The 12,103-nt window shown below is 50.0% G+C and overlaps 1 protein-coding gene across 13 annotated transcripts in view; it reads right to left on the reverse strand.

Annotated features, from left to right (window-relative positions):
• Positions 1-2,033: 2,033 nt before the first annotated feature.
• Positions 2,034-12,103, reverse strand: part of RNF216 (ring finger protein 216) — a 137,157-nt gene continuing 127,087 nt past the window's right edge. For 11 of the 13 annotated variants that reach the window (XM_017664186.3, XM_073215000.1, XM_073215001.1 and 8 more), the window contains 2 exons: positions 5,755-5,841; positions 2,034-5,098 (listed from right to left, as the gene is read on the reverse strand). In XM_017664186.3, coding sequence (XP_017519675.1) covers positions 4,673-5,098; positions 5,755-5,841 — 513 coding nt within the window. In that variant the 3' untranslated portion in view covers positions 2,034-4,672. The remainder of the gene's footprint in view (positions 5,099-5,754; positions 5,842-12,103) is intronic. The other 2 variants (XM_073215002.1, XM_073214999.1) reach the window with 1 other exon arrangement.

Genomic DNA, 12,103 nt, shown 5'->3' on the forward strand with positions numbered 1-12,103 from the left:
AAAAAAAAAAAAAGGGCATTGTAAAAACGGAAAAATAAAGTTTGGATAATCCAATTATGAGCGCTCCTGACCGAAAAGCAGCTCCAGTTAAAGAGGTGTTAACACAAACGACAGCTCTATTTGGAAAGATATCTGTACCCCATGTTCACTGCAGTATGATTTACTCCAACAGCCAAGACATGGAGGAAACCTAAGTGTCCAGGGAAAGATGGATGAAGATGTGGTACATATATACAACAGAATATTACTCAGCCTTAAAAAAGGGAACTTTGCCATTTGGGACACCTGGATGGTCCTGGAGGGCATTATGCTAAGTGAAGTCAGTCAGACAAACACCATGTAATTTCCACCTAAAAAAAAATGAACAAACAGAACAGAAATAGACTCATTAAAATTGAGAATGATCTGGTGGTTGCCAGAGTGGGGTGGGCGAGATAGGTGATGGAGATTAAGAGGTATAAACTTACAGTTATAAAAAAATCATCCACAGGGATGAAAAGTACAGCACAGGGAATATAGCCAATAATATTGCAATAACTTTGTATGGTGACAAAAGGTAATTATTCTTATTTTGCTGAGCATTTTGTAATGTATATATTGGTAAATGACTATGTTGTATACCTGACACTAATATAATGTGTCAACTATACTTGAATTAAAAAGTACATTAAAAAGAAAGTGACACCTCTGGGAGGTCAGATTCCAGAGGATGTCTTAGGACAGCAGAGGGACTGTGGTCACATACATGTGCCAACACAGGCAGAAGCGCAGCCCAGGGCTCTCACCTGCACTGGGGGATTGACAGGCTTTGCAGGAGAGAAGAGTCTGGCAAAAGCTGTAGAAAACCACCCCATCCCATCCTTCAGTACATCAAAGGGAATGTTCACTGATGCAGTGTGGTGGCGAAACATCAACTTCCCTTAACAAGGAGGGTTGAGTGACCTGTGGCAAATCTAATAAAGAATCACCACAAAAGGCAAAGAAAACCAAAGTAGAGCGAGCTAGCCCCTCAGACCTGGAGGGCACTCCACAGCTGTAAAGGGAGAAGAGTGAGTTGCAATGGAGGGTATGAAACCATTTTGTAAAGCACAGGTCACAGGGCCTGGTGTGTGCGTGCGTGCGTGTTTGTGTTGTAATGGGCTGGCAGGAGTGTGGGACAAGGAAGGAGGAATATGACTGGGTGCCTGGATGTGGCAGATCGGGAAAGAGCCATTACTTACCTACACACTGAAACTGTAGGAGAGCCTATGATATTGCTGCAAATATGCAAAACATGGAATAAATAGGACCAAGGAATTGATGGCCATGGATAAATTAAAAAACATATCAACTTGTTTAAAAGCTGAGAATGCAGGGAAGTTTTTTTTTTTTTTCAGTATACTTTTTTCAGATGGGCAAAAAGAAAAAAGCATCATTCAGTAATTAGTTGCAAATGGCAGGAGGAGATAGCCCTCTGTGATTACCACTTTACACGTGGCCTGGCCCTGAGCTTGCAGTGGTCCACCAGCACCTAGGTCACCCTACCCCCACGAGTCAGGAAGATGCACTCCAGCAAGTAGGCAGGGACTCAGCACCACAGCTAGTCTCAGATGTTTGTCTCCTGCTCTCAGAGGACAAGGTTTCTCCCGTTTGCACCCAACCCTTGGATGGGCCAAACCTCTGTAGGTCACTCTCCAGGGACGAGTCGGTGGCCTGCTGCATGGCATTGCAAGAGTGGCCGACTGTACTTTTTTGAATTGAATTCTGTGCCAAAAAACAAAAACAAAAACAAAAATCTGTGCAGCTTGGGAAGCCATGAAGCAGGGTTAGCCCATGGCATCACCTGATTTTCCAATGCATGGGAAAAGTACCCTTGGGCTTGTCACGCTGGGTCAGACCCTGCTGTTTTCCAGGGCAGCTGTCTGCTTTTGATGGGTGGTGTCACTTTAGATCCTCACTCCCTCAGGACCTACCTGCTGTGCGCAACCCCTCTGACTTCGTGGGAGTGGTGGGGCTGCCTGACTGTGCCAAGTGGAGAAATGAAACTGAGGGCACAGAGTGCACAAACATTTATTTACAAAAAGTCCAAGTTACATATGATACAGGCTTTTTACACACAGTAGTTTAAACAGAGTTATTTTACGTATTTTTACTACCAGAAGGCAAAGAAAAAATTTAATAAACTAATCATCTTTGCTATTTTTATACAAAGTGACAGATCATGCATTTTTTTTAAAATTTTTAAATCTGGTAAGTGCAAATACTAGATTTCTCTCTCCAGTTTTAAGGCAAGTAAAACAGACTGATGCTGGGCAGTCTCTGCTCTGGGAAGCAAGCACTGCAGCCCAGAGAGGGGAAGGTGCCAGGCTGCCTTGGGGACTCCTTTGTTCCCCAGACAGGGGCTGATACCGTCATTCTCACCTCAGCCACTTGCTAGTTGCTCAGATGGTTATGGCTCCCTTCCCACCAACCCCACCAGTACAGACTGCCTCTTGAGGAGCCCAGGGGCCTGCTTCTGGGACACAGGTGCCTAGACGATCACCTCACAGAAACGTGGGGACTTGTGCTAGGGTCAGAAACTCACAGCGGTGCCCTGCCCCCAAAGAGTGAGCAGCCCCACAGTCGCGCTCAATAAGTAACATTAGCAATCAGGTACCCTCAGTTCAGAAAGGCAAGAGGGGTTCCCTAACAGCTGTGTGGCTAGAAATGGCTGTAGTTCTTTTCAAAGCAAGTCCTTGGCTTGGCCTTGGGGGAACCATTACTCTTAGTCTCCTCCCTCCTAAGAGGGGGCCTTCACAAGCCAGGTTCTAGAGGATTTGCTGGACATGTGTCAGGGGTGATCCACCTACCTGGGTCTGTCCTTAGAGCTCACTCAGGTCTGCTATGGAGCCGTGTACTCTGGGCTGCAGGGCAGTGGTGGGGCCCGTTTGTTCTTTTCTTGGATGATGAATTGGCTCAGGAGGCCTGGGAGGTTCTGGTTCGTGCTGGGGGCTGTCCAGCAGGGCAGGGTGACAGTGCCTGTGGTCACTCTCCCTATATGGTGGCTCACTGTTCTCAGGGACCCTTGGGGAAGCACATGGTGCATGCTCTTAAGGTACTTACAGAAAGCCCATCACTGTACCTGGGGCAGGGCTCTCCCCAGGGACTGCAGTTCAGGCAGCAGCAAAGGGCAGGCAGCTGAACAAGGAGAAGCCTCTCCTCACACACCTGACCCCATGCCCAGGTGACCACTGGTCTGGAAAGCATCACCTGGAGGGAAGGCAGCAAGAAAAAGGTCCTGCCCTCACCCCCCCAATCTGAATCCTTGAGATACATCAAAAGCCAAGGGCAGCAGGTGACCTCGCTTGGGAGTGCTTGGCCCCAGGGGCATGGTGCCCACACGGCAGGCAGGCTTGGTGGTGCAGCCCTCCTGCAGTGCTGGGGGCCAACCAGTAGGCTTGCCCTCCTCTCTGGGGTCTGTATGTGTGCTCTTAACTTCTGGGAACCCCATAGCCACCAGATATAGCAACAGGAACAGAGACCAACATGGGGAGGCAGGCACGCTCATTTCCAGTTGAGGCCTCTGCCCTGTACATGGGCTGGAGCATGAGGTACCATAGAGGAGGGGGCTGGGGTGGGGCACAGCCTCGGGCAGCTCAAACGCCTGGCCAGGGCTGCACAAGAAAATGCAAATGGGATACAGCAGGGACTGCCATGAAGACCCAGAGTGAGACTCCCCTGACCTTAGGGAAGGGCAGGTCCCTGGCTGTGTGCTGGGCACAATCTGGGTCATCCAGGGGAAGCCCATTGCTCCCACCAAACCTGCTTGTGGTAGAGAAGGCTCCCCAACAACTGGACTGCACCAGGGGAGCCATCAGCCCTGTCACAGCTATGTCATAAGATCTTTTGTTTAGCAAAAGTTTCCGGACCATCCTGCCCTCATCAGCTGCCTAGCATGGGGTAACAGATTTGACTTTTCAGACACTGAGTGAGAGAAACCCTAATAGGCCACAAAAAGCTGGGTAAGTTCAAAGTGAGTAAACTGAAAACCTTTCTTAACTACTAATAGACCCACAGCAGAAGATGGCTGTCTCTGTGGTCTCATCTGAGTGGGCTAAGATGGAAGAGGAGAGACCCACCCCGGACAGACATCAAGGTGGCTGCCTGGGGTTGTGGACTTGGGGGACACTGTCTGCAGCTTCTCCACCCTGAGTGGTGCTCCCAGGTTTGTGGACTTGGCAGCCGGGTACACCCCACTGTGGGCAGGCTTCAGTGTGTGGGCTGGCGGAAGAACCTGCCTTTGCTACATGGCTCAGACCCCTCAGGTCTCTCCAAATTACACTACTATTACTCAGCTTTATCAGGGATCTGACTGCTGGAAAAGGAAGGCCTATGTGGTTTTTCACTGAGAGACTTATCTGCTGGGCTGGGGGAAGGTTGGGGGGCAGGGCAGAGGCAAATTACTCCCATGTCTCCTTCTGCAGGGATCTGAGTGACTGAGCAGACAGGCCACCTTGTGGCCAGGTCCACGGCCCCGGCTGCTAGGATGGCAGAATTCTCCAGGAAGAGGGTTTTGCTGTCCCTGTCTGTGGCCTAGTGCACACCAGTCATTCCTTAGGGGCCCTGCTGGCCACTCTTCAAGGGGCAGGAGCCCTTCCTGCGAAGGAGCAAGAAGCCAGCCAGCCTCTTGGAGAGCCAAATCCATCACCCCCACTTAGAAGGCATGGGCAGAGTCATCAGCCCCAGGGCAAAGAGGGTGTCTGTCCATCGCCACCCCCCAGGTGGCTCCTGGGCCTGAGTGGGGCAAGGCTCCAGGCCCATCAGAAGCGATGTCGCGGCTGGGGTCCAAAGTGCATAGGCAGGTTGTGCTCCAATGGCACATGGACAGGGGCAAAGTCGTAGTTGAGGCGCACATTGGGCAGAGGGGGTACATAAGGTGCAGGGATGGGGCCCATGTTGAGGGGGAAGTTGTTGAATATGGGCCGTACTGGCGGCAGCGGGAAGGGCGGGTGGACAAAGGCATACTGCGGGATCTGTGGCTGGGGCAGATTCTGTGGGACAGGCCTTGGCAGGGCCTCGATCCTCTGGACTTTCTCTGGAGGCTTCTCCAAGGGGGGCCCGATGCGTTTGAAGGTGTTTTCTGAAAAGGAGAGGGGCTTTAGTAACAGTTCTAACTAAGTGCTTGCCCCGGGGTTGGAACCTGGACTGTGTGCCCTCTTCCCTAAGCTGGGGGCTGAGATGTGAGCATGCTGCAAGTCTGTGACCTTAGCATCCTCCTTATGGGTGGACACAGGAGGGGTGGTCAGGACACGAGGCTAATCAAAGCACAAAATGCAGCACCGCCCCCCTCCCCCCCATCACCAAGGACAGAATCATTCTTCTGGCCACATGCTACCCTCTATAGCAACGGCCTTGAAGACAACAAACAGATGCAGCTCAGAGCAGTGGGTCTCTGTGTGAGACCACCCTCTAGAGTCAGGGGCAGGTGGCCACTCACAGAAACTCCACTCCTGTAAGCTCAGAGGGGCCAGGGGTGCCTATGGTCTTTTTTAGCCTGGTGTGACTTTGGTTTGCTTCCTAACTTCAAACCCACCCCTTGGGACCACCTCAAATCAGAGATGCTGAAACTGTCTAAGCTTTCTTGGCCTTTCCCACAGGGAGCTGGATGTGTGGACATCTGTGTCTATGTCACCAGAGGGACACTTCCTGGGTTGTCCCTGGCCAGGTGGAGTGCCAGCAGCAGGGGTCCCCTCCCCACATCCCGTGCGCAAGGAGCACGCTAAGCACGGGACCTACGCCAGGGAAGCCCTTGCCTCCATTCTTTCTTTTCTGCTCCTCTTCGGCCTCCTTCTGGATTTCCTCAATTAACTTCTCGTCATCTTCCTAGAAAAAAGCAGTAAGATGATAAGCTTGCTCTCAAACAGCTCCGTGCAGCTGAGGCCCCTCTGGGGTAGGCCGGCTTGCTGCTGGTCATCCCTGCTCCCTGAGAATCTTCTCCTTTTGTTCTTGGGTGGTGCTCCCATGAGGAAGCCCATTTGGGGCTGGGCCCAGTGCGTGCTCTGTTCACTCAGCTGTACAGTAACCAGAGGAACTCCCACGCCTCAGAGGGGCAGATTGATAACCCAAGGGTATGAGAAACAGGGATCTTGCGGGGTAGGACTGAGGAGTTTTGGATCTGGAGTCTTCCAACTCTGAGCACAGCAGTCCTTTTGTGCAGTGCTCAGCAGTCTTGTTGACACCCTGAGCTGAGATGGACATATGTCCATGCAGGCCTGATGAGTCTGAAGCTGGCTCTTAGCTCTTAAGACAGCTGGTGGGCTGTAGAAGGCATAGCACCCTGCCAGTAGGATGTGGCCTGGGTCAGTCTTGGGTACAGGAGGAAGGGCACACCCCTGAGCCTATGGTCTCCCCTTCCCAAACTCAACACCTGGTAGGCCTGCTATGCTAAATGGCAATTTAAATTTGGCTCATCCCACCTGGGGACAGGAGACGGTGAGGTGCTCTGGGCACAGGCAGATGTGTTAGCTTCACCAGGGAGGCTCTGGGGCTGTGCTGGGCAAGCAGGGGAATGGCTCCAGCCAAACATAGTTCCTGTATCTCCACCTGCCCCAGGTGCTGTGGTGGGATCACTGGGCTGCTGGCCCAGGACAGACCACACCAATTATGCCTGTTTCATGAACCGTGCTGTGGTTCAACCCACACCTTGGCAGCTCTGCAAAGAGGTGTCCCACTCACATGGGAACTCAAAATACCACCAAGGTGGCATACACCTTTGCTGCCTGGCGCAGGGCTGCTGTCACACCAGCATGGGGGGCGGAAGGGCAGTACTTTAGGAAACCTGCTGGAAACACTCATTTCCCTAGACAAGACATTCGAGTCCTTCCACATGGCCAGGGGTGCTTTGGGCTTGGACAGCAGTGGTAACTCTGGATTTTTCATGCTCACTGAGGCTCTGATTGGCTGGGGCACCCATGGCATTTCTGAGATGTGAATGGAGGGCCACAGAGAGGTGCACAGGAGCCGGAAAGAACACCTGGAGAACCCTGGACCAGAGGAGAATGTGGAGCCTCACTGCAAGGCTGAGCAAAGGGCAGTGTGCTTATTTACTTAGTATGTTATTAACGTTACAGTTAAGACAGTGATTAGTCTCCACACAGATAGGAATGCTCGATTCTGGAGTTGTGATTCTATTCAATCATTGTGACCGGATACCTCTGCTGTGACAGACAGTTCTGAGTTTACTGGTTAAACTTTTCATCTACAATGAAACTATAAGTCATGATGACAGAACAAATAAACAGCTATATAACATATTCCCTTTGTTTGATAGAGTGCTCTCTGGGCAATAGTGCCACCACCACCCATGGTTAAATTCCTGACATTCTCTGGGCCTCAGATGCCAATTGATGGCCTGGGCTCAATGGTCTCAAGGCTTCTTCACACTCTAACATTTGGACATTTTTCTCATTGACCTAGGTCTTTTTCAGCCTCACCTGACCAGGTGTTCTGAGCAAGGCCAGGGGAAGGAGAGGTGGCAAAGGTTAAGTTCCCATCAGGTATTTCAGAAGCTGCCAAGGGCTTGTGCATATAAGAAAACTGCTATGTCCAGGAAGAATCTTCGTGAGCATCATGTCCATCCACCAGGTAATATGTAAGAATTATCCACAAAAGCCCCGGGATGTGGTTGTCTAGCCCTCTGTAAGCACTCCAAAAGAGGGAGCTTGTTACTGTACAAAGTAATCACTAAGCCAACCCGCACAAAGGCCTCTAGTAACACAATGGGGTTTGGTGGACATAGTCCAAACGTCTCTGTGAGAATGTTAAGACAGACCCTACCAATTATCTATATTAGGAGCTTGTAAACTTCTTCGTTTTGGTGCCAGAGGTAGGCCTAGGAAAATATTTAACAAAAAAAAGTGATCAAGAGAACTGAAAACTGGGAGAGCAGTGCCTCCATACCTCTCACTAAGGACCTGGGACAAATTCCTACAGAATCTGAGTCTGAGGACCTCGCTGTAAGGACTGAGTGAGTTCAAGCATGTAAAGGATTTGGTACAAAGTAAGCCCTCGTTACATAAGGCAGGAAAGTCAGGACAAATGGCAGGGATGAAGATTTGAGAAAGATGAGGAGTTTCAAGAAAAACAGGTACAGAGGGGAGATAACCCTAACATTTCTCAGTGGCTTCTTTATGGTTTGAGTGACAGGTTTCCTAATGCTGTTCATTACACTATCATTGCCACCCCCGCCCCCACCGCTGCATCACCACCATCACATCCCTAATTTCTCTATCACATAAATGTGGTTGTGTCCTGAGTGACACTCAAGGCCTCCAACAGCACAGGAAGGTACCTTAGAAATCATCCATTCCAACTTTCTTGTAACACAGAAACTTAGGTTCCAGAGAAAGTAAGCTGTTCAAAGTTACAGCAAGCTGGTGGTGGGCTGGACAAATGCTTTATATCATTCTACTGGGTCAAATAGCTTTCTTGGGAGAAACTCCACAGAAAAGTACCTGGAAGGTTCCCTGTCTCCATCACTCATTCAATTTGAACACTTGGAGGGCATATGCATTTTTTTCTTTCAAGAATACATACTGAGAGTCCGGTTGTGGGTAAAACTGTAGTATTTCCAGAACATGTTGCCTGGCTTTAGTGCATCTGCATATCAACAGATGTTCCTCAGGGGTGGAGTGAGGTCATCTCCATATCAATCGGTAATTACCTGGGCAACCCAGGGCTTATCTGAACCTGAGAGGCTAGTCTTGCTTGCTTCTGGCTGAGCAGGCAAGAGACGGCCCAGATTGCAGTTTGTAAGCAATAAAGGGGTTTTATTTCTCCCTTTGACTGATTTTGGTTTTAGAGGTATTTTGCTCTGGGATTTCCTTTCCCTGGAGTTACACCGATATACAGCATGCACTGGGCTGATGTCCAGCAAAGAATAAGGCAGACCTGACCTTTCCCCTTATGGAGCTTATGTTTTTGGGCTATGGTCAAAATTTCAGTGGGTGTTCCACATTGGGATTCTACATGAGCCTAAAGATAATTTCACAGCATTAAAGGCTAACCAACAACCCACCGTTCTTCTCAGATCCTGTCATGCTATTTCTGTCAAGACAAAGAATGAGGGATAAGAGAAGTTTCCCTTTTATGAAGAAGATTCTGGGTCCCTTATAGCACTGCTGAGAGGGTAAAGCATGCAGGGCATCTGCTGAATTTTTATCAATACTAAGTTTCCTGTGAGAGCTCTGGATGCTCCTGGTCAAAGGTTCACCACAGAATGAAAGTGTTATAAGAACTCCCTTAGGTGGTTTTGAGACACTTGCAGAGGGGAGCAAGTTGAGCTTCCTGACACAGATCGGCCAGCTTCTGGAGGATAGTGCAGCCAGGTGCACCCGCTGGCAGGTGCACCCTTCATTCCTTTGCTCCAACCTCTACTGATCTGTGGACTCAAGATCATCTGTCCATAGCCCTGGGTTTCTCAGGTTAGGCAGTGTTCTTAGAGTCTAAATACAGACCACATTTTGCCAGAAAACGTTGGTTTTCAACTATTTTGAGCAGTGATTGTTACTATAAATAATAAGTAAGTAGTCAGTTACATTTAGAATGTGGGTCAGATGTTTCAGATTTCAAGTTTCTCCAACTAGTTGGGGGTCACAGGACACTGTTCAGAAACTAAGAACTAAAACACCTTTTGAGCTAGAATATGAAGACTGGCCCCACACCGCAGTGAGCCCTGCGTTTGGGCTGAGGGGCCGTTTGGCAGGCAGTTCCTTGGGAAGTAGTAGGCATTCTGTGTGTCATCATTCAAGGTGAATGAGGACACCTGTGAAAAAGGCTTGCCATTCTGAAAATCTAGGACACACCTAGGCTGCTGGAAATGGGGAACAAAAGGAGGAAGAAGCTGGAGAAGGCAGGGTCACAGAATTAACCACCGCCAGCGTCCTGCAGGGGCTGAGTCACTTCCAGGAAATCCATGCATGCTGGGGCCACCGGCCAATTTTATCTTAAAGCAGCACTGGGTTCCTAACAGGCAGGCAGCTAGTGGGATGGGAAGAAATCCAGCTTTGGGGCTCCACAGATGTGGGCTTGGGGACCCTCTACCCAGCACGACCTAACCTGGAGCCTCTTCATTTCCAAAGCAGGTTTACTGTGAGAAGCAAATGGTCTCTTTGTGGTAACATGCTGAGCACAGTGGTGGCAATGATGGAAGCTAACACCGACCAGGGCTCACTATGTGCCAGCTGCTCTTTCAAGTGCCTCACACTCTTCTAACAACTCCACGAACTGGGCACCCCCACATTACCGATGAGAAACTGAAGCATGCACCCCCTAGGCTCACAGCCTGAGAGCTCTTTGGGACCATGTATGCCCCTGGTTTCTGAACTGGAGAGAACCCCAGGAGCATGGCGGCCAGAGGGGCCCCAGAAACTCTGCCCACCCTCAGCACCATCAGAGGTGACTATTTTTAGGTCTGATTTGTTCCAGAAAGAGTGAATCTTACCCTCCTTGGAATACAAGAGGGTTCCTTCTTTCTGGAATGGGCAGACTTCTGCAAGTTTTCTCCAACGAAATACAAGAAGAGAACAGGGCAAAACAGAACAAAACAAAACACCTCCATTCAAGGAAATGAGCAGGCAATCCAGCAGAGAAGGGGTTGGAAATCTCCCTGGAAATTTTTAGGTAAAGTTTTAACAGAACATGAAGTCAGGGTAATTCCTCTCTCGATATTACTCCCAAGGACATTTGGCCTATTACCACGGGTTGTTCTGTACCCGAATCTCACTTTCAGAAAACTCTGGAGGCTCCTGGAAGGCTGTGCTTGTAGTCAGGTCCACTTCCTGGGCTCGCACTGTAGCTCGCATACGCCTACTCTCCCAGCATCTCTCCAGCCCAGAGGGGAGGTGACAGCTATCCAGGATGTGGTTTCTTGCTGAGGATCACACAGTGGTGGAGTGGAACCCGGACCAGGGTAGCCCCACTGCTCCTCGTGGGCATTCTGGACTCTGCAGGTGTCAAAGGCCATGGGGGCAGTCGGGCCCCTCTACCTGCTCTGCTCTTAGCAGCGTTGGAGACTAAATGGACCTGCATGAGACCTGAGCTGCCCTTCACACCGTCTGCCTTGGCCAGTAAGGAACTATGGGAGGAAGAAAGCTCTGTCTCTACTCACTGTACTGGACACCCCAACAGGCTGTGATGGACGCCAGGCACCCACCAGGACTCCTCTCCCCAGAGTCCAACATGGGCTTTCAGATGAATCTAGTAGGTGAGCATGGGTCCCCTTCTCTGCCCTCTTTTTGGCCCCTTCTGGTCCTGGTAAGAACTTTCTAACAGAAGCATAGAACATACACATAAGCAAGGCTATGCTGAGATGGAAGGTGGCAGTAACTGGTCAGCCATCAATATGGGTAGGTCTCAAAAGACGGAGTGAACAAAACACTAGGCAGGAGTAGAAGCACTTTCTGTTGCTCCCCATGGCCACTGTGGGAGGGGGACCCACACACCATAAATGAACAGTGAGACCCATGGAGGGATCATGGTTGTGCCCACAGTGGGCCAGGGCACCCTGAAAGATTAAAACAGAATGTGATGTGGAGTCTTACTGCCCTGCAGAGCTGGAAGGAGGCTTTAAATAATGAGCAGGCTGTGCAGTGTCCTAACAGGGAGGTTTGGTTTCCTTTCCAATTCCTTTGAGCTCAGCAGGAAACAAAGTGCTGGCCTGACATGAACGACCCTGGAATGGTTGCTTCACATGGAGGTGGGTGGGGAGGAAGGCATGGCAAAGGCATAAGGTGGACAGCGGGGCCTGGCTTCTCCAAAACACCAGCTCAGCATGGCAGCTGCTAGCAGGATTCACCAGAGAGGTTTTAATTACAAAAACTGACCAAAAGCTTCCCTCGTTAACTTGTTCCTCTGTGAAGGCCCACAACCCTGCCTGTGCCACAGGGTCTGAACAGGAGGAAAGGAAGTAAGAGAAGCTCCAAGTGGTTCAGGAGATGAGATGATGCTTCTATCAAACAGATAATAGTGGCAATCACCATCCACAGGCTGAAGGTTCCAAAAACAGATCTTTGCACTTACACAAGGCTGTTCTTGCTGATGCTTTGAAAAGTCCTTTTGAGTCTCCATTTTCTTCAATATTTCTGGT

This window comes from Manis javanica, chromosome 10 (genome assembly GCF_040802235.1).
Source record: "Manis javanica isolate MJ-LG chromosome 10, MJ_LKY, whole genome shotgun sequence".
NCBI classification, from domain to species: domain Eukaryota; kingdom Metazoa; phylum Chordata; class Mammalia; order Pholidota; family Manidae; genus Manis; species Manis javanica.